The sequence below is a fragment of the Nycticebus coucang genome, chromosome 10 (genome assembly GCF_027406575.1).
Source record: "Nycticebus coucang isolate mNycCou1 chromosome 10, mNycCou1.pri, whole genome shotgun sequence".
Lineage (NCBI taxonomy): Eukaryota > Metazoa > Chordata > Mammalia > Primates > Lorisidae > Nycticebus > Nycticebus coucang.
In genome coordinates this window covers 118,950,345-118,975,733 of record NC_069789.1, presented here as the reverse complement: position 1 = coordinate 118,975,733, position 25,389 = coordinate 118,950,345, and the positions used below count along the sequence as shown (strand labels likewise).

The window sequence follows — 25,389 nt, the reverse complement described above, 5'->3', positions numbered from 1 at the left end:
AGAAAACCTATGAGAGTTACCCTTAAACTCTTCAGAGTGTCTTTTGTCTGACTGAAGGATAGGCTGAGGCACCACCTTTCACCTTTCTGAAGCCTTAACAAGGAGTTAAGTCCTATCCTGTGCTTCATCTTTAGCTTTCCTGGGAGTGCCCTTCTTTGCTCAGAAACTATTTCTTAATTTTAGCATCAGTTGCCATCTGGAGAGTTGCTATAGTCAGCCAAACTCAAGGTTAATAACATAGTTGTTCAGACTGCCAAGTCTGCCCAAGCTGAAAGTTTAGGGGTCCACAGGGCCACCCTTACTTCAGACCAGCTTTTGATCTATTCAGAGATATCTATAGACTCCCAAAGATTCCTTTAGGTTTGATAATTCACTAGAAGTATTCATAGCACTTGGGGAAAGCACTATACTTAGGATTTTTGTTTTATTATAGCAAAAGAATATACATCAGAACTAGCTAAAGAAAGATATGCATAGGATGGAATTTAGGACTGGAAGGGTCCTAACATTATCTTCCCAGCACTAGTATGTGGCAATGTGTATATAAAGTATTGCTCACCTGGAGAGCTTCAAGCCTCAGTGTCCCAAGATTTTATTGGGAGATGTCATTGCATTGGCATGATTGATTGAATTCAATTATGTGGGCAGTAAATCAATCTCCAGTGCCACCCCTATCTTCCCTGGAGGTCAGGCTGATTTCATGTGACCCAAAGCCACAACCCTCTACTCACATGGTCTGTCATGGCTGGCCCCCATCCAGAGCTATCTCATTAGCATAAATAATATAGGGACCTACCATGAGCCGCTTTGTTAGCACCAACCATCAGGTGTGGTCTAAGGAATAGCAAAGACACTGCTTCACTCAGGAAATTTGGAGGGCTTAGAGGTTACTTCCTAGGAGCTGGGGCTAAGGCCAGACCTTCTCTTCGGGTGAAGTTAATTCTTCACTACACAGGAAGGCTAAGAATTTTCAACACCTTTGAATGCCAGATTCTTCATATTTAACATTTCTTCCTTTAGGAGAAATTTCCTTAGTCTAGGCGAGGTGGCTCACGTCTATAATCCTAGCACTCTGGGAGGCTGAGGCAGGTGGATTGCTTTAGCTCATTCATGAGTTTGAGACCAGCCTGAGCAAAGTGAGAGTCTCTGTCGCTACTAAAAATGAAAACTGAGGCAAGAGGATCACTTGAACCCAAGTGTTTAAGGTTGCTGTGAGCTATGACACTAAGCACTCTACCCAGGGCTCTGTCTCAAAAAAAAAAAAAAAAAAAGGAAATTTCCTTTATCAGCTCTTGCCTTGTACGATGAGTAGTAAGAAGTCAGCCAGCTCCTTCAACACTCTGGCTGGAAATCTCCTTAGCTGGGTCACCCAGTTTGTTACTACTTTCTACATAATTACAGGCAATGGTGTTGCTAAACTTTCAGCCACTACCACTACACAACAGCCCCCTTTTCTCTGGTTTCCAATAACATGCTACTCACTTCCCTAAGCCCTCATCAGCAGCCTCCTCAAAGTTCAAATTTTGATCAATAGTTTATTAAAAGCAAGTTAAGATTTTTCTAACATGCTTTTCAAAGAGTCTTTATACCCACTTTAAAGTTCAGACTCGGCCTCGGGCACACAACTCGGGATTGGTAGAGCTGGGATTCCAGCCCAGGTCCACCCCGAGGCTCATGCTCTTCACTCCCTCCTGCCCTCTGCAGGATGTCGATGCTCTGGATTTGGAGATGCTGGCCCCCTACATCTCCATGGATGATGACTTCCAGCTCAACTCCAGCGAGCAGCTACCCAGGGCCTACCACAGACCTCCAGGGGCTATCCCCCGGCCCCGTGCTCGGAGCTTCCATGGCCTGTCACCCCTTCCCCCTGAGCCCTCCTTGCTGCCCCGCTGGGGGAGTGACCCCCGGCTGAGCTGCACCAGCCCTTCCAGAGGGGACCCCTCAGCATCCCCCCTGATGGCTGGGGCTCGGAAGAGGTGAGCCACCTTATACAGGTGATGCCATAGGAGTACAGAGTAGGTCCTTTCGCCTGGTCTTGTCCCTCCCTCTACATCAGCCTTTGCAGTCCTCCTATCCTGATCTCTGCTCCAGCTCTCATTGTCCCCAGCACAGCCAAGTCTGTTCCAGCTTCTTGCCATTGCTTGGGTTGTGCCCCCTTCTCAAGTACCTGCCACTGTTCTCATGGTTGATCTAAATCCTACCTGTCCACCAGGGTCTCTCCTTTGGAACATATTTATATATGGCCTAGTGACAATTTGGCATAGTTAAGATATTGCCACAATGTCAGAGAAGCTATCTGGAACTAAGTCTCTAACACCTTTGAGAATCAGATGAAAGCTATGTACTCTTTTCCAAGGAAATTTACACACATGATTTTGTATATGATTTTGGAGGGCCTTTAATCCCCCTCCCAAAGGTGTTAGATTACTAATACTCAGATTTTGCTCTCCAGATTTTAGGCATGTCCCCAGTTTAGTATCCAGAATGGTCTTTTACTGTCTTTATGAGGATTTTTTTTTTTTTTTTTTTTTGTAGAGACAGAGTTTCACTTTATGGCCCTAGGTAGAGTGCCATGGCATCGCATAGCTCACAGCAAACCTCCAACTCCTGGGCTTAAGCGATTCTCTTGCCTCAGCCTCCCAAGTAGCTGGGACTACAGGCGCCTGCCACAACACCCAGCTATTTTTTTGTTGTTGTTGTAGTTCTGCCGGGGCCGGGTTTGAACCCGCCACCCTCGGTATATGGGGCCGGCACCTTACCGACTGAGCCACAGGTGCTGCCCCCCCTATGAGGATTTTATGGACATCTCTTCATATCTCCCAAGGCTCCCAGCTTGGGGCAGGGTATACAGTGGATGCCTAACAAAGACCTATAAGATGAAGGAGGGAGGGAATTTTTTTTTTATCCCCCTCAGTAGAGTTCCGTGGTGTCACAGCTCACAGCAACCTCCAGCTCCTGGGCTTAGGCAATTCTCTTGCCTCAGCCTCCCAAGTAGCTGGGACTACAGGCGCCCACCACAATGCCCGTCTATTTTTTTGTTGCAGTTTGGCCAGGGCTGGGTTCGAACCCGCCACCCTCAGTATATGGGTCCAGCGCCCTACCCACTAAGCCACAGGCACTGCCCTGGGAGGGAATTATTAATGAATAGAGTGGGTAGGTAGATGGAAGGATGGATGGATGGATGGCAAGTGGGTGGATAGACAGGTGATGAATGGAAGGGTAGATGGTGGAGGCAGTATGAGTGGGTGATGGATCATCAGCTGGATGAATGGAAAAATTTGTAGGTATATAGCTGAATGAATGAGTGAATATGGATGGATGGATGGATGAATGGATGGTGTGAATGCTAAGATAGGTGGATGGATGAAAGGAGAGGTAGATTAAAGTTTGGGTGGGTAGATGAGGGATCACTAGATAGACAAATGGGAAGATGGCTTGAGGGTGTATAAGTAAAGGAGGTATTTGGGGGAGTGAATGAATGCTCATCACCTGCTTACAATGGTGTTCACACCTGCCCAGGTTTGCTGTGTCCAGAGATTCTTGCCTATTTTCCTGTAGGCCCCTGACCCAGAGCTCAGAGGACGAGGCCGAAGGAGCAGAGCTATTGGGAGTGAGACCCCCCAAACGGTGCCCCAGCCCAGAACCCGAAAACTTTCTGCTGTTTCCCCTCAGCCTGGTATGTTGAGGGATTGATGGGATTTTCTGGTTCTCAGAACCTAGCAGGCTTAAATCCCCTCTTTTATAGATTGGATACCAAAGAGGAGAATGGCCGAAGGTCTTACAGCTCAGCTAAGGCTAGGACCTTGATCTTCTAGTTTCACTAATGGGCATGAAAAGGCTTTGCAAATACATGTAAGTTGGTGATAGGTGCTAAGGAAAATTAATTAGGGTAAGAGAGAAATGGCAGGTGGTTAGTATCTGTAGGAATCTTCACTGTTCCCATGGGACTCCTTCCCCAAACTAGAACAGGATTTGGCCTTGGATTACTAGTGCAGAATTGAGAGTCGGACTGACTTGGGTTCAAGTCCCACGTTGACCACTAGTAACTGAGACCTTGGGCAGGAGACATCACCACTCTGAGCCTTAGTTTCCTCATCTGGAAAGTGGGAATAGTTAACGTTTCACAAGACTGCCATGAGTAAATGAAATGAGCCTCTTGGCTGACACTTAGTAGGCTGTCCATAAATGATGTACAAAAACAAACCAAACAAAAGCAGCATCCCCCCAGTGTCCTGGCCTTCAGCCTCAACCCCTACTGCCCATTTTGCACAACAGCAACCAGAATGCACTTTTTAAAAGCCAGTCTGGGCTCTGTCCCTTCCACAAGGCCTCCCTCTAGGTCCTCCCATGGCTCCCTATTACCCATAGAAATACCCTGGCTCCTCACTTTGCAAAGAGCTGTTTTAACCCAAGGGATGTGGTTGACAGTATCACAGCTTACGTGTATTTAGTGCTGATCACGTGCCAGATGCTGACTGCACTAAGTGGCTTGCATAATTAATTTAACACCAAAATTACTCTTGAGATATTATTATATACATTTATATAGGAGAAGTTAAGCAACTGTGTCAGTCAGAGTCTGGACAGGAAACTGGGATGGGATGTTGAGGGGCATTTCATAACAGGACTATTGACAAAGCTGTGGACAGGGTAGAGGGAAGTCAGCAAGGGTTGGTGCAGCACCCTGGGGTTAGCAACATGGGAAGCTGGCACTAGCCCTTGTCGGAAGGTGCAGGCAGAGGTGGCTGCCAGATTCTGGAGCCAGTGGAGTCCATTTGATAAAAGCTGAAACCTTTCGTATAGAGACACAACCTTCTCATAGTGACCTAGCAGGGAAACAGCTAGAAGAATAAATACCCCTCATAAATTTCCCTTGAGCTGAACCCAATCCTAACACGAACACACAGGGCAAGGTTGCACGGTTTTGCAGTCCACGTGTACAGGCCAGCCTCCTAGAGCACAGAAGAGGAAAAGGGAGGACAAGGCACAGGGGGAACACAAGGAGGACATCTGGGGCAGTGACAGGTGGCTGCTGGACCCCAACAGCGCCCTTAACCACTCTTTGGATGTTAATAATGATGGTGATGACAATGATAGCAGTGGGTATGTCTCTCTCCCACAGAGTTTCCTTCTGACAGGAGGCCCAGCCCCAGGGAGCCAACAGCATCCCAGCACCCACCTCCTGGACCTGAATGAGCCCCTGGGTGAGTGGCAATCTGGGTATCCAGAGGCCCTGGGTCACCCTCTCCCCAGGAAGGTACCTGGATGGAGCCATTCCAAAGAGACTGTCAGTGCCCAGGGGTGACATTGGTGGAAACAGGCACTGCAGAGGAAGGAGACACCCTCAGGGAGGCAGGGGCTTGCCAAGGCTCCCCTTTGGGGTAGAAGCTGAGCCCAGACCTCTCATTGTCAGTGGTCAGGGGCCCGGACTGGTTGGTCTCTGGCCCTGGCTTATCTAGGTTCCGGAGGCAGACCACTTTGCTACCTTGCTCAGGTAGTTGCTCTTAGGTGCCTGAGGGCTATCTACTTTAGCAGAAGGGAGAGAGAGAGAGATAGTCTTTGAGGGTGAAGCAGTCTTAGAATAAGTCTTCACAGTCTTTAGCAAAGCTTAGTAATCTTCAGCAGAGAGATGCCATGCTGGTGTTCTGCAGGCAGAAGAAGCGACAGTCAGTGAGCAATCCATGATAGAATGCATACTCCTGACTGCCTGCTCCTGCAGCCTAATATAGAGCTGATCTTGTGGCGCTTAACTCCACAGGTGCAGAGACTGCCAATTTCACCAATGCTCTCATCTTGCGAGCTCTCATGCTTGTTAAGAGAGCTTAAACCCTCCCCATGCCCTTTTCACCAAGGTGTTTCATTTTCGAGCTATACAGGTGTTTCTTATAACTCTCAACAAAACCTTGGTGTTTGTTTTGTTTTGTTTTTTTGAGACAGAGTCTCAAGCTGTCACCCTGGGTAGAGTGCTATGGCATCACAGCTCACAGCAACCTCCAACTCCTCGGCTTAAGCGATTCTCCTGCCTCTGCCTCCCAAGTAGCTGGGACTACAGGCGCCCACCACAATGCCCCGCTACTTTTTGGTTGCAGCCGGCATTGTTTGGCAGGCCCAGGCTGGATTTGAACCCGCCAGCTCAGGTGTATGTGGCTGGTGCCTTAGCCGCTTGAGTCACAGGCACCGAGCCTGTTTTGTTTTGTTTTGTTTTTTTGAGACAGAGTCTCACTATGTCACCCTCAATAGAGTGCTGTAGCATCACAGCTCACAGCAACCTCAAACTCGGGCTTAAGGCCTTAAGCGAGTCTCTTGCCTCTGCCTCCCAAGTAGCTGGGACTACAGGTGCCCGGCTATTTTTTGGTTGTAGTTGTCATTGTTGTTTGGCAGGCCCAGGCTGGACTCAAACCCGCCAGCTCTGGTGTATGTGGCTGTGCCCTAGCCGCTGACCTATAGGCACCAAGCCTTGGTTTTTTGACTGAAGGCACCAAGCCTTGGTTTTTTGACTGAATTTGGCTTGAATCCTGCCTTGGCCATTCCCATCTATGTGCCTTTGTGAAAGCTGCTGCTTCTGCCAATTGGGGCCTATTGTGATAACTATAAGGCAAGAACTCTTGCCTTAATGAATTGTTTTGTTTGTTGGTTTGTTTGTTTGAGACAGAGTCTCAAGCTATTGCCCTAGGTATAGTGCTGTGGCATCACAGCTCACAACCTCAAACGCTTGGGGTTAAGCAATTCTCTTGCTTCAGCCTCCCAAGTAGCTGGGATGACAGGCACCTGCCACAACACCTGGCTATCTTTTGTTGTTATTGCAGTTGTCATTGCTGTTTTAGCTGGCCTGGGCCAGGTTCGAATCCTCCAGCCTTGGTGTATGTGGCCGGTGCCCTACCCACTGAGATACGGGCACCGCCCAAATGAGATGTTTTGAAGACTCATGAAGATGCCAGACCAGAAGGGCTTTAGCCTAAGATATGTTATGTTGTAAGCACTCAACAAATGTCTGCCCAATGGCTGTGGGGCTCCGCAGAACACTAGACAAGCCACTGTGCTTGTCATATTTTGTGCAACTCTCAAAAGCCATTTTGAAACCTCCAGGCATCAACCAGAGGGATTTTTCCCAAAGAACCAGCCTGACCCTGGCCCTCTTCCGCTCAAAACCATTCTATGGCTCCCTCTTGCCCTTCAAAGAAAGATCAAGCTTGGACTCAATCCCCCTTGGACTGTGGCTACTACCTCATTTCAGGCCACAGTCTGCTTCAGATCCTCTGTTTCAGCCACAATCACCATCTTTCAGTTTATTCCTTCTTTTGTGCATGTTACAAATATTTATGGGGCACACAGTATGTGTCCAGCACACTGTCCTAGATACTGGACACATACTGTGAACAAATGCACAGAAGTCCCTACCCTCATGGAACTGATATTCTAGTGTGGGAAACAGACCATAACATAGAGATGAAAATGAGTGCTACTAAGGAAATAACACATGCAAGGGAAGAGAGAGCTCTAGGGTGAGACCATTTCAGTTTTCAAATAGTTATGATCAAGGTGACCTCAAAGAGAAGGTGATAGTTGAACATAGACCTGGAGGAGTGAGCCTTGATGATATCTGGGGGAAAGTGTGTTAGGTAGCAGGAACAGCAAGTGCAAAGGCCCTGAGGTGGGAGTGTATCTGTATTATGTGGGTAAAGCAAGGCCAGTATGGCTGAAGCAGAGAAGAGGACAGAAGAGGGAAGGGAAGATTGCATAGAGCCTCTCTGTAGGGCATTGTCATGGCTTCTTGCTTGAGAAGGCTGCCTCTAGCCCTTTGCATATCCTGATCCCTCTGCCTGGAATGCTTTTCCTTCTTCTTTTTGCCAAATTCCCACATCCTTTAGATCTCAGATAAAATATTACTCCTTCCACAAAGGCTTCCCTTCCTTCATAAACTCATGGCTTATAACACCATGCTTTATCATTTTTCATGCAATTCTCAAAAGCCATAGCTCCACTTGGAGCCTCCAGGCATCAACCACAGGGATCTTTCCAAAGTATGAATCTGACCTTGGCCCCTCTCTGCTCAAAACCCTCCATGGCTCCCTATTGTCCTCCAGAGAAAGATCAGGCTTATGTTATACAGGCATTTGTGTCATGTGATTACTGGCTGTCTTCTCCCAGCAGGTAAGAGACCGGTGAGGGCAGGGGCCCCATGCTGTATTGGTCACTGCTGCACTTTACTTTGTGCATGTGGCTGGGCACAGAGAAAGTCCCCAGAACATCTTTGTAAATGAAGAACTAACACTGAAGCACTCACTCTATGCCAGGCTTTGTGCTAAATCCTTTATGTATATGGGTCAATTGGTCCCCCTCCCTGAACTGTCAGCCCTGTGAGGGCAGGGAGTTTCATTCATCCTGCTCACAGCTGTGTCCCCCAGCACCTGGCAAAGTGCATGGCACATAGTAGGTGCTCAATAAGTATACTCTCATAATGAGGTGGGCATGACCATCCACGTTTCCCAAGTAATAACAGCTCACTCACTGAGCACTCACCAGTACTAGTTATTGTTCAAAGCACTTTAGTTGGATTTACTCATTTAGTCCTCACAACAGCCCTGGGAGGGAGGTACTGTTATTAGCCCATTTTACAGATGAGGGGACTGAGAGGTGAAGTCACCTGCCCTGGGTCACACAGCAAGTAAGTAGCACACCCTCCTTCTCTCAGGAGGTGATATGGATCCCCAAGGGAGGGAGCTATGCTGGTCTAGGGGAAGGGAAGAGACTGGATCAGCCATGCTGGATCTGAAACTCACTAATCTCTATGCCACCATAAAGACTTCACCTAGGCACCAGACCTTGTGTGTTGACTCATCTTTGGGATCACTTGGATTCAAACAAGAGCAGCATCTGGCTCCAGACTTGGGCTCTTAACCACAGCCCTGAGAGCTGGACTTTCCCGAGATTTCACTGCTGTTCAAATCCAGGCAGGCCTGCCTCACTGCCAAAGTTTTGCATGCCCAGGAAGGGAAAACAGGTTGGGGTGATAATTCTCCACTTATTTATCTTCCATCTTCCCCCACAGGCCTGGGCCCCTCACTGCTCTCTCTCTGTCCGGATGAGGACACTGCCCAGCCCAGGAGCCACTTGCAGCCAGGCGCAGGCTTGGCCCAGGCCCACTGAGCCAGCTCCTCTTACCTTGTCCTTTCTCCTCCCCCAGCAAGGACCTCAACCACACTCCAAGCCAGCAGCCAGAGCACAGGATGAGGGTGCCAGGAGAGGGGCCACCTCTCTTCTCAGAGTGCCCCCACCCACCTCGGGCCTACCTCAGCCCTCACCCCTCTGCCTGCTCCCAGTCTGGGGGCTCTTTGGGATATCAGCTTAGTGACCTCTGGGAGGGGGTCCCCCCTCCTCTACTCAGGACTTCCCTTGGGGTTCTCAGTACTTGGTTACCTCATTATCCCCTTTTCAGATTCTCTTGGCTTTATTTTGGGGAACTAGGGTTGGGGAGAGTTGGGGGTCAGAGCTGTGTTTCTGGGTTCTGGGGAGTGTGGATAACCATAATCAATTTCTTTCTATCTTTTATTATTATTTTTGCTGATTTCATGAGAATGGTTTTAAATCATTACAAATTTCTCAGAGTCCATAAGAATGTGGGACTCTGTTCTTCCCCCATCCTCAGGTGTCCCTGGGGGAGGCTCTGGGCCAGACCTTCCCCCAGCAACTTATGATTAAGAACTCAGCCTCCCAAGCTGCCATCCAGCTCTGCCTTCCCCTTCTGCTCCAGACTTCCTGCTGCCTCCAGCTCCGCCTGGACACTGGCTTCATCTGTGGTCTTCCAATTTCAGTGGCAGCCTCCAACTTCCTCTGCTTCCAAACCACATAACCTCTAACCTTCTCTGGTTCCAGACTATATAACCTCTGACCTCCAACTGGTTCTAGACTGCATAACCCTCAACATGGTCTGATATAGATCTCATTATCCTGTAAATCTTTCTTATTCCAGACCTCACAACCTCCTATTCTGCCTGCTTGCCAAACTCGTAATCTCTAAAAATTGCCTAGTTCTGGGACTTATAACCTCTAACTCCCTTTGGCTCTACACAGGGGTCCTCAAACTATAGCCCGCGGGCCACATGCGGTGGTGTAATTGTATTTGTTCTCATTTTGTTTTTTTACTTCAAAATAAGATATGTGCAGTGTGCATAGGAATTTGTTCATAGTTTTTTGTTTTTTTTTTTAACTATAGTCTGGCCCTCCAATGGTCTGAGGGACAGTGAACTGGCCCCCTGTTTAAAAAGTTTGAGGACTCCTGCGTCTAGAATCTATGACCACCAGATTTTACTGCTTCTAGAACTCACTCTAACTTCCTCTGGTTCTAGACTTCTCCCTATAAATCCCTCTTGTTCTGGATCTCACACCCGCCAACTCCCTCTGGTTCTAGATCTTATATCCAATGACCCCACAGCTTCAAGTTTCCTGCTGTCTCTAGTTTTCCCAATCTGTAATACATTTGGTTCTAAATCCAGACCTCCTAATTTCTAAATCATTTTGGTTCCAGACCTCATGAGGCCCAACTCATTCCTCTTCAATTTTCTACAATCAGGACTCATTTTCCCCATCAAAAAGAAATAAAATGACTTTTATGTCTTGATCTTATAACAAGTTCTTCCAGAACCTGACACCATGTTCCAGTTCTTTTAGGTACTGGACTTCATGACCTCCACCATTCACTGGTTCTAGACTACATAACCTCCAGACTTGTGACCTCTTGGGCCCTCTAATCCCAGATCTGATTTTCTGTTTCTTTCTGATTCTATACTTGAGTTGCAAAGGTCTTCTGATTCTAGAACACATCTTGTAAGTTCCCTTGGTTCTAGACCTCATATTCAACTCCAACTCCCCCTCACTCAGATTTTATGACTCCAAATTATCCTGAGTCTAGTACTCAGCCTTCAAACATGAACTTATAAAGTTCCCTGGTTCTAGACCTTACAAACACCCCACCACCACCACCACCACCAATTCCTTCTGATTCTAGAGCTTATGGTGCCAAAATGTCTCTGGTTCTGGAACTCAGTCTTTGGACTTTTTCTAATTCTAGTCCTTACTCTATAACTTCCTCTGCTTCTAGGCCTCACAGCTTCTAATCAGTTTCCTTTGATTTCAGATCTAAATTCCAGAATTTAGATTCAGCAGGATTCGGGATTCCAAATGCTTCTGATTCTAGAATCTACACTTTACCTTGTACCAGATTCCTCTGGTGCTAAATCTTACAATCTCTGACTCCCTAACTACAGACCTTACCCACCTAACTATAGGGCTTCCCACCCCACTGAACATTTCCCAATTCCTACCCTGTTCTAAGTCTTCCTGTTCTAGACTCCTACCCTCCAGGCCCCGCTGCTCCTGGACGCCTTGGTTAAGCCTCTCCAACCTAATATCCCTGCAATTTCTGTCCTAGAACCTCTTCTTTTGCCTACCCTGTCCTCCAGATGTGCACTTACCTTGACTTTATCCCTGATATCTGGGAAACGTGGGGCTCGGAGGGTGTTCACAATCCAGAAGACTTCTCCAGCCGCACAGGCACAAGCATAGCCCTATCTGCACATCAAAGGGTGGGGAGAGAGGCCAGGACTCCTCAGCTCTCTGCCAGCACCTACATGTCCCTCTTACCTCTCAGCTCCCTTTCTACAATGGTGCTACTCTTTATCTCCCACAGGGAAAGCCCTCTGCTTTTCAGCTCCATTCATACCCTATTGGGAAGGGACCACTAATTCTCTTTCGACAAAGGGTGACCTGTCCAAATTGATGCTGGGGGCGGGGGGAGATTAGGGTCTGTCCCCTCGTTCCCTCAGGGGGTGATATGGATCCTCAAGGGAGGGAGCTATGCTGGTCTAGGGGAGAAGAGACTGGATCAGCCATGCTGGATCTGAAACTCGCTAATCTCTATGCCACCATATAAAGACTTCACCTTGGTAGGCACCAGACCTTTGTGTGTTGACTTATCTTTGGGATCGCTTTGGGGGGCGTGGGTACCCCAGGTGGCTGGGAGTCCAGTCTGGTTCTGTCGGGAGGGGAGTGACTATCTTCCTACAGGGTCTATGCAATGTGTGCACCTGGTGATTTGGTCTTCTGTATATACATGTGAGTCTCTGTGACATAATTCTGTGAACCTGTTGGAGGGTTGTAATTCCTTCTACATGTGTTAATATCCGTGAAATGATTTTGCCTTATGTGTGTCTCTGGTTACTTTGCGTTTCTGTGTTCCTGAATGTGGGAGGTATATTTTTTTGTACTTGTATATATCTGTGCAATGTCATGATTCTGTGTACTTGCATGGGACTGTTTGACACTGTGATTCTGGGTACTGACATGTGTACAACCTGGTTCCATGTACTTAACTGAGCACGGGTGTGGGAGAGAGTATGTGTCTATAGATTCAAGTGCAGGTTGGTATGTTTCTTCTGTCATACCTCTTTATATCACCCTCATAACCTCTCTCTGGTGGTCTACGTAGGAATCTTTTCAAGGGAAGAAAACCACTTTCAAGTCTTTGCACTTGCTGTTCCTTCTGCCTTAAATGAGTTTCTCCTTTCTCTCCTTCCCTCACTTGTTTATCTTGGTTCAGACACTGCCTCTTCCAGGAGTCTTCCCTACCTCCCACTTGGGCAAAGTCTTCCCATAACCCTTTGAAATCTCCTGCCCCCATTACAGCACTAGGTACTCTGCTCCACTCTGAGTATTTGAATATGAAAAGTGCTTACTCTGTGTCAGGCCCCCTGCCAAAAGCTATACTCCTGTAATCTCATCAAATGCCCCTCTAATTCTATATAATGGGCATATTCCTCACTTTATAGGGGTTGAAAAGGAGGCCCAGAGAGGGCCCCCAAGGACACACAGCCAGGAAAGAACTGAGCTGGACTTAAATCCAAGATTCAAATCCATTAAGATAGCCTAAAAAACAAAAACAAAAGAAAAATTTACTAACCCTCTAGCACATACAAAGGGTTTAAAGTAGTCGTGAAGAGCACAGGAATTAGGAGAGACATTGGTTCTGACATTTCCTTGCAGTTTGACCTCTGGCATGTGTATTGACCTCTGCAAATCTCTGTCCTCATCAATGAAATGGTCAGAGAGGTGATGTCAGATAGGACAAGAGGTTAGGGATGGGATAGCTTGTGCTTCCAGGAGGGGAGCCAGGGTAGTGCCTTAAAGTACTCAGAGCTATAGCTCCTGGTGAACAGAGGTTAAGGGCTTGGAAGGGATGGACTAGGAGGGTGTGCAGTGTGGGGGGATTAATGGAAAGGGGTAGGATGTCTAAATGTTGCCTGGGGCTAGACTATTTAGGGTCTCCTAGGTCATCAAGAGCGGGTTTTCTCCTAAAGGCACTGGAGAGGCATGGAAGGCTGGGGGAGGGGGTACACCGTGGTCTTATTTTGTCTTAGAAAAATCCCTCTAGCTGCCATATGGAGGGTAAACTGGAGGAGGAAAAGCTGAATGCAAGCAGTAGAGAAGGCAGACATTGTGATCTAGACAAAGAAAAAAATACAGATACATGCAGGAGAGTCAATTTGAAGATTCAGCAGGATTCAGGAAGGTGAATACAAGGAGGAGAAAAAAGATGGATAACGAACTCCCAAGCCTTGCTCAGGACTTGGGGACTCAAGATTGCTTTCACTTAAAAACTTAGAAACACTGATCCTCCAAGTTGGAAATTAATTTGGGGAAACCACCCATTTTCCATAGAGGGGTAACTCAGCAAGGGAAGATTTGTTCAAGGTCACACAGGCAACTGGCAGTCGGGCTGGACGCCCAGCTCCAGTTCCGCGTTGAGAATTGTGCTGCAGCTCTACTCCCAGCGGCATTTGCAAACCCACCCACCAACTGGAGGGAGCGGCGGGGAACCCCACTTTTAAGACCTGAGACACTTTTGCGGCCGGAACCTGGTATCTTTGGGAGCAGAAGCTATACCAGGTCTTCCCCCTCGCCATGACCCTTTCTCCTTCCCTATTGGTTCATCGTGCATGGGATGCCGTCTGGGTACCCTGTGGTCACCTTGTCCGCGCTCTGTGGCAAGAAGACCCCGCGCAAGCGCGCAAAGGGGGCCTTCGGGGCCCGCGCTTTACGACACTTGTGCGACAGCGGCGGCAGCCACCCGGCGCTCCTTCGCGACGGTTCGGCCGGGTGCCGCTGGCGGCCGTTGCCAGGGTGGGGGTCGCTTTGCGGCATGGCGATGGCGGAGGGCGAGCGGACGGAGTGTGCTGAGTCCCCCCGGGACGAGCCCCCAGCTGAGGGCGCCCTGAAGCGGGCAGAGGAGCTCAAGACGCAGGCCAACGACTACTTCAAAGGTATGCTGGCCTCTGAGGGAGGGTGGACAGCGGCCCTGGCCGAGGGGTTCCGGGCCCGCGCGGAACCATGGCAACGCGGAGCGGCAGCCTGGGCTCGGGGCAGGCACTACCAAGTGACCTGGCGTGGGGAGGCCAGGATGGCGCTATCAAGGGGCAGCATAGGGAGCTTTGTAGGGGAGGGATAATACCTAGAAGTGGTATATGGAGTGGATGCTACTAACTGGGGAGACTGAGGAAGGCGCTACCAAGTGCGGGGCGGGAGAGGGACCAAAATAAAGGAGCTACCAACTCTGAGATGTGGAGAGGTGCTACTTGGTGGTGAGACCTGAAGAGGGCACTACCAAGCAGTGGCATATGGCGGAGGAGTGATGGTGCTAGCAACTGGGGAGACCTGGGGTGGATGCCACCGAGTAGGGAGTGAAGAGGGGACAGCCTATTAAGGCAAAGTAGGGGTGGGGCGTGGATCATTAGAAGGCGTGGGGGAGGGGTCAAGAAGTGGGAGATTTGGGGTGACCTGAGTAAAAGGAAAATGTGGGGTGCCCTTGAGAGCAGAGGTGTGGGATTCCCAAGAATAGCATGACTTAAGATTTTGGGAAGAAGAGAGGTGTGGGGGCACTCATTCATATGTTAATTCAAAAAGGTTTATTAACCACCTGTTACATGCCAAAGGTGATGCTACACTCTGGGGATGTAGCAGTGAATGGGCCAGATGTCGCCCTGCCCTTAGCTTGCAATTTAGCAGAAGAATCAGACATTGAGTAACACATGAATAAATTGTCATGAGTGCTTTGAAAGAAAACTAACAGTGATGAAGTAGAGGAAAAGGTTGGAGGCTACTTTATATAGAGTAGTCAGGGAAGGCCTTACTGAGGAGGAAGCATTTAAGCTGAAACTCGAAGGGAAACTGGAGAGGATTGTTCCAGGTGTGTGGAAGAGCATGTGCAAAGGCCCTGGGTTAGGGAATAAAAGGAGGCTGGCATGGCTGGAACTTCAGGGAGCTGGGCAAATGAGTAGGGCAGAGACCAGATTGTGCAGGGTCTCATAAGTCATTACAAATACAATTTTGTATTTTATTTAGCTATTCAAGAGGACACATTGAGTAGGTTAGATGGGCTAGTCCGGACTGGAGAAGACTTTGGGTGTGATCAACCTGTGGTTGGAATTGCCCTGGGAATGTGTAAGGTTATTTAGGAACAGGGTCTAGGACAGAAATCCAAGTGCAAGAGGGAGAGGCAAAGGTGAAATGGTTAGTGAAGTGGAAGGAAAGCTATTTTTATTTCTATTTCTTCCTCTTTCCTGCTCTGTAATCCCTGAGCTCCTTGGAGAGAGGGGAAGGGTACTCCAGGCAGAAAAAACTAGGTGGCAAAGGCCCAAGGGTGAACAGAGCCTGGCACCTGAGGAGGTGAGTAAAGGAGGTGGGAGGAGTTTTCTGTGAGGCTGCAGGGATCAAATTGTGCAGGGCTTTGGGGAGGCTTTCAGGTCACCCAGGGCTTTCTGTTGAGGGTTGTGGGGAGCCATAAATGGTTCTGAGTAGGGAAAGGACAGGGTCAGGTTTGTGCTTTAAAAACACCCCTCTGCAGGGGCAGGACTGGAGGCTGGGAGGCCACGGTAGAGGCTGGGACAGGAGCCTGGGCAGGAGAGGACAGGCCAGATCAGGGCAGGGTGGTGGTGGAAGGAAGTGAATGGATGTGAGAAATGTTCCTTGACAGAACAAAGTGACTACCAGGCCTTGGGGGTTAAGGAGTCAAGGATGTCCAGGAGGGGCCCAGTCTCAGCTGGGTGATGGCATGGAAGGGGGCCTGTCCCTGAGATGGTGCATGGCGGGGAGCAGCCAATATAGAGGTTGCTGCTGAGGCTGTACGAATTCTGGGAACAGTAGCCATTTGGGAGGGGCCCCTTGTCCCCCAGGCCTAGGGATCCAAGCAATTGGGAACCCTGGGGCTGGGCAGGCAGCCAGAGGTGTGTGGCACTGAGCTGGCATAAAGGAGAGTTACAGCAGCCCTCCAGGCCCCTTGCTGTCTGGCAGGCAGTGGCAAGCACAGAGCCCCAGGCTCAGGGGCTATGGGAATAACAATAAAAAGAATAATTAAAGCTCACCTTAATTGAGCCCTGCGGGGGTCAGGTATACCTCTGAGTTTAATCTTGCCTGGGGGCTGGGAGGTAGGTAGGCACAGCCCTGTTTGTTTTACAGAGGAAGCAAGGCTCAAAGAAGCGAAACTGCTTGCCCAAGGTCAGAGTGTATGAGCAGCAGGGCCCGGATATCCCCTTCCTTGCCATGTGCTTGGCTCCCACGTTGAGTCCCTACCACAGCCATCCTTGTCCTATTGGGGAGAAAAGGGGTCTCAGTGGGGAGAAGGGTCCTGGGAGCTCAGAGAATGTCTTCCCACCAGTTGGGAGAGAGCTCAGGCCCATTCCATAGGTCCTGAGGGGCAGAGCTTGGTCCCTGACTCAGGTCCAAGTCCAGGGGAAATGGCTCAGCCCTCTTCTCTCTCTGGGCCTCAGTGCATCTCCTATGTAAAATTGGGGTGGGGGTTACTGCTTAACCCCTAAGGTCTAAGTTTGTGGAGAGGAAGCATCATCATTAAGAGCTCAGGCTGCATCCATTCAAATCCTATTTCTTCCTCTTTTTTGCTCTGTAATCCCTGGTCATTTGCCCTAACCATCTCTGTGCCTCAGTTTTCTCATCTCTAAAATGGGGGATGTCTTGAGGCTTAAATGTATTCATATTTCTAGCACTTATGGCAGGCCCAGGATGTGGTGTGTAGGTCAGGCCCCTCCTATTTCCTTGAGCTTTCTTCACTTCTTTCCTTCATTAGTCATTCATTCATTCACTTCTTTTACAAAAAGAGTATCTGTGACTGTTTACTCTGAGGAAGCCAGTTTTCGTAAGTTCAGAGAAGCCTCACAGCCATCCAGTGAGACAGAGCTGATTGTGATTCTCAAATTCCAGGTAAGCAGATGAGGTTCAGAGAGGGGCAGCTGTTTGCCTGAGGTCTGCTGTTAGGGATCTGCAGAGCTGGTGTCAGGCTCGGAGATACCAGGCTCTCTACCCTGTGCCACTTGAGTAAGTAACAGCTCACCCATCAAGAGTGCTGGCCAACTGGCCTCTGGAACACAGCCAGGAGGCTGGAAGGAGTCCTCGAAAGCACTGGCATTCCAGGGAGGGTTGGTCAGAGCTGGGCTGCCCAGTTCTGCCTTTGGCTTATTTCTGGAAAGTCTTGGGCCCTGCTGTGGCTTACAGTCCTGAGGGGACATACCCATCACTGAACAGTGACAACTAGAGTGGACAGGGCTGAGACAGGGGCGCCCAGGGACTGAGGAAGCCCAGCGGGAACATCTGACCTTGCCCTGGGGGTGAAGAAGGGCTTCCCATAGGAAGGGACATCTGAGCCATTTGAAAGATTGCCAGAAGTTAGGCTGGCAGGAAGGATTGTCATTAGACTGTTTCTGGCCATGTCCCCAGCACCCAGCTTATTCTCCCTTCTCCAGTGTCTATCTCCATCTCTCTGTGCCTCCCTCCCTGAACCTGGGACTCTCTTCTTTCATTTTCTTCCCCTGACTCACTCTTACCCTCCAGGTCTCAGCACCAGTGTCCTCTGGGCTGCCCTGACCCTAAACATTCTCGGGGCACCACTGGGGATGGATTTGTCTCCTCCTCTGGACTGTGAGCACTGGAAGGGCAGGGCTGGGGGTTCCTGGTCATCAGACAGGGGAGGTTCTCAAGGAAGTACTACAAGGCTTAGGTTCAAATGGTGGAGCTGGATACTAAGCAGACAAAACAAGGAAATGTCATGGTTTAAAGTGGGAGTTAGAGTAGGGACTCTGTTCAAAAACTCAAGTCCAGATGGGGTTCCTAAGTTGCCCAAGGACACACAGCTAGTAAGTGGCAGAGCAAGGAATTGGGACTGCAACTGCCTACCCCTCCATCTGTGCCTGCACCTCCACCAGACTCCCACCAGCAGTCAACCTGGCATGGGAGGTGAGGTAGAAGCATTTTGGCCTTGGCCTGGCTCCAAATCCCTATCTGTCTCTTGCTGTATGACCTTGGCACAGGCCTTCCCTCTGTGAGCTTCAGTCCCCTTGTGTGGAGAATGGGGTGATGCAGCTGTCCTGAGGTTGTGAGGGTTATGTGAAGGGCCTCGTGCACTGAAACCCCAGGTGGTACCTGGCACAGCACAGCCCAATTTGGGCAAGGCTCTAAGGCTGTTCAAGCCTTAGTTTTCTTGCCTGTCAAATCGGCACGTGGGAGGGGTCAAGCCTGGCTTTTCAGGTGCAGACAGGGTGTTAGACCCTGTAGCTTGTCTGCTAAGTAAGCGCTGGGTGGTACTTATGCCATGGAGACATGAGGATTCCACAGGGCACAGCCATGGCTTATTTTAAATCCCCTTGGCCAGATGTCACATGCTGTCACTGCATAATAGAACATCAATGTCCAGACTTCTGCTGTGGCTCAGGGCCCTGGGGATTTGTCCCTCCACCCTCCCTGCCTTTCTTCCCACCTCCCCTTACCCCAGCCACACCCATTTCAGACTCCAGGCTGGCTGTGCCTCAGGGTCTCCACTTGCTATCTTCTGCCCCAGTGCTTTTCTTCTAGGCCTGGGTCTTCCTTCTTTGGGTCTCTGCTGATATGTCCCCTCTCCTTCCCCACTTTCTATTCTCCCACTTGACTCCCTCTTTGGGCTTGTCTACTTGCTTTGGCAAATTGCACGGGGCCCAGGGCAGAGTCAGAGTTGCCTGATTCAAAGCTCTGGCCCTCACTAACATACCCCTGGGGACCATGGCGAGGATTCAGGCCCCTCCTAGAGTCCTGCCAGTAGTGCCCAGCTTGGTGGCTTGAGGGGTGGGTGTTGGGTGGGTATGTGGAATCAGTTTGGTTCTGGGAGATGGTGACCTGAGGGGACAGGGCCTGAGCTAGGGAGGGACAATCAGAGCAGTGAAGAGGGGCAGGCTGAAGAGATGCTTTTGAGCTCAGCTGTGGTCCTCTGCTTTCCCACCTGTGACCTAGGGGACTGGACCACACCCAACCTGGGGCCTATTCTAGCTGGGGTGGTGCATTGCCTCATGCCTCTTCTTCCATCTCTGCAGCCAAGGACTACGAGAACGCCATCAAGTTCTACAGCCAGGCCATTGAGCTGAACCCCGGCAATGCTATCTACTATGGCAACCGCAGCCTGGCCTACCTGCGTACAGAGTGCTATGGCTATGCGTTGGGCGATGCCACGCGGGCCATTGAGCTGGACAAGAAGTACATCAAGGGTTACTACCGCCGGGCCGCCAGCAACATGGCACTGGGCAAGTTCCGGGCTGCCCTGAGAGACTACGAGACGGTGAGCTGGGCTGCAGGGTGTGGCCCAGTGTGGGCCCCTGTGCCAGATGGCTGCTGAGGGGCCATTCGTATCTTTAATCACTGCTCATTTAGCCAGCAAGTATTCCTAGGGTCCTTAGCTGCAAGCTGACTGCCCAGGTCACATCCCTGGAGGACCGTCCCATGCTTTGTTACCCAGAACAAGTTACCCAGCCTCTCTATTCCTTTCTGCCTCTGAAATGAGAACCGGAGGACTTGCCCTTAAGAGTTATGTGAGGAATAAGTGAGTTTTGGTATCCTGTGATGATTAACCTGACAATTATTGTTATTGATGTTGGTCATGGTGAACAGGAGCCACACTACCGTTCTGGTGGAGCTAATGATTCAGGGGCTGGCAAAACAACCCACCACTGGGTAGGTCTGCAGTGTAACTACAGACCAAGATCTGTGCTTTGAAGGAAATAGAGCAATTGGCTGTTGGGGCAAGTAGATAGAATGTGTCGAAATGTAGTGATGAGAAGGGAACGTGGAGCCTGGCTGGAATTCCCTAGTGAATTCATCACTGCCACCAGTGGTGATGTGCTCTGATGGTAATCGTGACAAAGCAAGCACACATCTTCACACCAGGTGTGTTCTGTCTCTTCCTTGCCAGAGACTGGCTGACTCAAATCATTGTAGCAGCATGGGAAGTGGGAACTGGGATCGCACCCATTGCACAGATGAGGAAACTGAGGGCCCAAAATGTTAAGTCACATGCCCAATGACCCCTAGCTGGTAAGTGGGAGCTGGGATCCAGGGTCTTAGGGCCTTGTCCCTCCCACTGCAGAGTTGGCTGCCTGAGGGTGAGAGTGTGCATTTGTTCTGTTCATTGGGGTAATGCAGCAGGAGCTTGGTCAGTACGTGTTCTGCTTCCACATACAGACAGGCCTTCACTCCCTCCCTCCATTGCATCTATCACATGCTTTGATAGCATCTCTTGTCACCTAGGGTGGGGGAGTCAAGGAGGGTTGAGAGGCCACAGTCTACAGTTGGTGGGAGCCAGGTCAGGTGGCCTAGACTGGCTGCTCTCCAGTAGAGGGTGGACTTTAGGCTGGGTCAAGGCTTGAACCAACCCTTTTTTTTTTTTTCATTTTCCATTCTCCTTTATTCCTAGTTTATTTCCTCCATAAACACCTGGTTACAAGTTGCACAAATCAAAAAATAAAGGCAGAAGAGGGTATAGGGAAGATTTTTGTGACGTGTTTGGGTGAGGATTGTAGGAGAGGAGGAGTTGGGAACCAGTCAGCACCCTCCACAGCCTAGCACAGGGCCATGGCCCCTCAGGGGAAGAGGTGTGGAAAGATCTGGGGTAGCTGAGGGATGGAGAGGGCCCCAAAACTCAGAGCTCATTCCAAAGATCCTTCGATGCATGACAGGGGTAGAATGGGCAAGGTGAGGAGGTTCAAAGATGGAGCAGCAAAATGAAAAATCAAATTAGTGGATACAGGAGAAGTGGAGTCATGGTAAGAGGATTAAAGAAGGAAAATGTAGGCAAAGAGGGCAGTGAAAAGTTCTTCCTGAGACCCCTCAGGGGGAAGTGGGGGCCTGCTGGCCTGTTAATTTAATATTAAATTGGGGGTGGGAGTTGGAGAGGAAAAACTTATTTCAGAGGATGATTTCTCAGACTCTCAGCCTGTATAAGAGAGGCTAAGAGCCAAGGGCCCTCACCAGCCATAGCGGCGGGACTGTCTGGAGGGGGAGTCCCTCAGGTCCCTGTATGGCCAGGGGATAACTGTGTCAGGGTGGAGGCAGAAGCATGGAGGGGGTTAGAGTGACAGCCAGGAGAATGGGGGGAGGGACAGCAGATCAGAGTCCCTCTGAGCTTTGGCTCCCAAGCCATCCCCTGGCTCTGATGACCTGATACGAGTGAAGGTCACTGGTGTGCAGGGCTCAGTAATGAGTAACCAAGAAGGATAGTAGAGGTTGGTGGAGGTTAGATAGGGCTGGGCTGCAGGTGGGATGAAGATCCTGGGGAAGATGTGTGGGGGCAGAAGAGAAGAAGAGTGCCAGGAGGACAAGTCTAGGGAAGGATCTTTGGTACTTTCAGGGTTGCTGGAAAGTCTTTCCCCAAAGCAAGGAGCGGGTTTTTGGGGGGGCTCTGGCCCAGTGTGGGCCCCAACCTCACATGCTCCCTGAGGCTTGGTTGGTTGGCTGCAGCCATCTGGTGGTCATATCCATGAGAACTGTGTCCAGGTTTAGCTGATGCCAAGGAGGGCTGGTGGGAGTATCTGGAGCCCTCTGCAGAACCACTTGAGGGGAGCCACAGCCAGCCCCTAAATTGTCATGGCACGTTTCCCTGTGGGGCCTCTCCCAGCAGCACTGGGGACTCTCACTTGAGCCTGAAGGCCTAGCCTATCAGGAGGCCATCGCATGCCTGCAGGCCTTCCGTCCTGTTCCCTTCTGACAGGGTTCTTCAGCCCTGTGTTCCCCGGTCCAGCTCTCCCTGCCAAGACCCTTCTTGACCTTCAGACACCTCTTGTGACAGATGCTGGAGTGTGACAGAGGACATGCCCAGGCCCTGTCCTCTTGGACCTGGAGCTCACCTGAGGATAGAGCCAGATGTGACCTTTCAGCAGCCTGGGTTCTTGTGTGAGGGTGTTCCCTTTCTGGGCCTCATTTTTCTCATGTGGTGCTCACTCTGGGTCCAGCACCACTGGGAGCTCTTTGTGTGCCTGAATCCAACCTGTTTTATAGGGAAGAAACTAAAGCCTAGAGAAGGGTAGCCCTTCTTCCAATATCACCCACCAAGGACGTGGTAGAGCTAGAACTTGAACCCAGAGTTCATGCTTATAACTGTGGGCAGCAAAGTCAATTGAATGTCTTGAGACCAACATTTTTGTCTTCATTAAATGGAGAAGAGAAAATTGTTCATCAAGTAGGTATATGTTGTTTAATGAAAATGTTTTTCACTTTCATGAATATAGGTGTGTGTTGGCTGTGATGTCAGCCATAGTCAGAAGGTCTGAGGTCACAGGTGCAAGGCACAGGATGCCATTTTCACAGCCAGCTCAGACTGGGACCAGTGTCTCCCAGTGCCTTGTGTCTTGGGCTTTAGTGTCCTCATCTGTTAAAGAGTTTGAGACCATAGAGATAAAAACCAGTGTTTCTTTCTTTTTTCTGTTTTCTCACTCAGTAATTAATACTTCTGAAACCTCTGGTCACCAAGAAATATGTAGAGGGCGGCGCCTGTGGCTCAGTCGGTGGGGCGCTGGCCCCATGTACCGAGGGTGGTGGGTTCGGGCCCGGCCCCGGCCAAACTGCAGCCAGAAAATGGCCGGGCGTTGTGGCGGGCGCCTGTGGTCCCAGCTGCTCGGGAGGCTGAGGCAGGAGAATCGCTTGGGCCCAGGAGTTGGAGGTTGCTGTGAGCTGTGTGAGGCCACGGCACTCTACCGAGGGCCATGAAGTGGGACCCTGTCTCTACAAAAAAAAAAAAAAAAAAAGAAATATGTAGAGACTTCTCCCCACCAGCAACTAAGCAGTTTTGTACTAGGCACTGGCTGGGTATCCTCTTATTCAATTCTGACATTATCTATATAGACATAACATCACATCCCACAGGTTGATGGCTTTATCCCACAAGACTGTCTTCTTGTGGGACAAAGAATATGTCAGCTGCCCAGGTGATTTTACCTGTGCCTCTGACCAGCTGGCTATCAATCGGGGTTCCCACGACCTCCTTCATAGGTTCGATTAATTTGCTAGAGGGGCTTACACAACTCAGGGGAACATATTTACTGATTTATTAGAAAGGATGTTACAAAGGTTACAGATGGCCAGGTGCAGCGGCTGATGCCTGTAATCCTAACACGTTGGGAGACTGAGGTGGGTGGATTGCTTGAGCTCAGGAGTTCTTGACCAGCCTGAGCAAGAACGAGACTCCTTCTCCACTAAAAATAGAAAAAGTAGCTGGGCATTGTGGCAGGCGCCTATAGTCCCAGCTACTTGGGAGGCTGAAGCAAGAGGATTGCTCAAGCCCAAGAGTTTGAGGTTGCTGTGAATTACGATGTGGCAGCACTCTACCCAGGGCAACAGAGTAAGACTTTTTTTCTCAAAAAAAAAAAAAAAAAAGGTTAACGATGAAGAGATGCACAGGGGAGGTGTGGGAAGGGTCGTGGAGCCTCCATACCCTCTCCTGGTGCACCATCTTCCAGGTACTTCCATGTTCTCAGTTATCTGGAAGCTCTCAGAACCTAGTCCTTCTGGGTTGTTATGAAGGCTTCTCCAGGCAGGCATGATTGATTAAACCATTGGCTATTGGTGATCAACTGAACCTTTGGCCCCTTTCCCTAGAGGTTGGAGGAAAGGGGATGAGACAGAAAGTTTCAGTCCTATAATCCTGCCTTGGTTTTTTCAGTGACCAGTCCCCACCTTGAAGCTACCTAGGGATGGCCAGCCACCAGTCCACTCATTAACATACAAAAAAACACCACTTTGGAGATTCCAAAGATTTTAGAACCTGTATGTTAGGGAATGAAACATGAATGCCAAAATATGTATTTCACAGTATCATAGTCCGCCCTTGGTCCTTAAACACAGTTCCCTTAGAGCAGCCCTTCTCAACCTGTGGGTCCTGTGGGTCAGGACTCCTTTGCAACAATGAAAATACATCCTGCATATCAGATATTTACATTACGATTCGTAACAGCAGCAAAATTACAGTTATGAAGTAGCAACGAAAATAATTTAATGATTGGGGGTCACCACAACATGAGGGACTCAGCATTAGGAGGCATTAGGAAGGTTGAGAACTACTGCTTTAGAGGATATACAACTGAGAAGATACTGACACATAACTACAATTCAGTCTTTAATAATCTAGTCTTTTAACCCAAATAAGTGATTAAGGCAAAAATATCAATCCAGTAGGAGTTTATTAAACCAAATGGGGGACTCGACTTGGAAAGATGCTGAGGTCGAACTGTGACTGTTTTTCTTTTTTTCTTTTCTTTTATTTTTTTATTATTAAATCATAGCTGTGTACATTAATGCGATCATGGGGCACCATACACTGGTTTTATAGACTGAGCTGTGACTGTTTTTCAAAGGGGAAGCTTCAGCATTTAAAGGCCTATGGGGATGATGTAAGGAGGAGGGGACTGATGAGGCAAAATGGTTATGTTCTTGTGAGGCCCAGGAAATTTACATTTTACAATTGAATAAAAGGAAAGTTAGAAGAAAAGAGAGCGGTGGAAGCATCAATTATGTAGATATAGGTGGAAGAATGATTCTGTGTGGCTCCAGTGCTGTCATCTGTAAGGGAAATTTGTAATTCATTATTAGTGTGGAATTAAACAAGCTTCAGCTTTAGATTCTAACAGAATTTACATGTCTTTGCTTATGGGAGGTCAGCAGGGAATTTCCTTCGTAGACAATCATGGGGCCAGTTCTACACAGGTGCCTGAGTTCTTTATCTTGCCTTTGCATAAGGAGTTCGGGCAGTGGCCCTTTTTTTCTTTTTAAGAAGTCCATCATAGACTTATGGTGGCTCAAGCTGCTAAGGCGCCAGCCACATACACCTCAGCTGGCAGGTTCAAATCCATCCCGGGCCCACCAAAAAACAATGATGACTGCAACCAAAAAATAGCAGGGCATTGTGGCAGGCGCCTGTAGTCCCAGCTACTCAGGAGGCAGAGGCAGGAGAATTGCTTGAGCCCAGGAGTTGGAGGTTGCTGTAAGCTGTGGTACCCGGCTTTCTACCCAGGGCGACAGCTTGAGGCTCTGTCTCCAAAA

General features: G+C 49.4%; 2 protein-coding genes across 4 annotated transcripts in view; both read left to right on the top strand.

The window, feature by feature from the left end:
* Positions 1 to 12,399, top strand: part of HIF3A (hypoxia inducible factor 3 subunit alpha) — a 34,429-nt gene extending 22,030 nt beyond the window's left edge. For 2 of the 3 annotated variants that reach the window (XM_053607633.1, XM_053607635.1), the window contains 4 exons: positions 1,705 to 1,976; positions 3,559 to 3,676; positions 5,123 to 5,204; positions 9,050 to 12,399. In XM_053607633.1, the coding sequence (XP_053463608.1) occupies positions 1,705 to 1,976; positions 3,559 to 3,676; positions 5,123 to 5,204; positions 9,050 to 9,147 (570 nt within the window). In that variant the 3' untranslated portion in view covers positions 9,148 to 12,399. Of the gene's footprint in view, positions 1 to 1,704; positions 1,977 to 3,558; positions 3,677 to 5,122; positions 5,889 to 9,049 lie in introns of those variants that run through there. The other variant, XM_053607634.1, reaches the window with a different exon arrangement.
* A 1,623-nt stretch (positions 12,400 to 14,022) lies between these two features.
* PPP5C (protein phosphatase 5 catalytic subunit) overlaps positions 14,023 to 25,389 on the top strand; it is a 30,291-nt gene continuing 18,924 nt past the window's right edge. The window contains exons 1-2 of the mRNA XM_053604196.1: positions 14,023 to 14,315; positions 19,401 to 19,642. Of these exons, the coding sequence (XP_053460171.1) occupies positions 14,195 to 14,315; positions 19,401 to 19,642 (363 nt within the window). The 5' untranslated portion in view covers positions 14,023 to 14,194. The remainder of the gene's footprint in view (positions 14,316 to 19,400; positions 19,643 to 25,389) is intronic.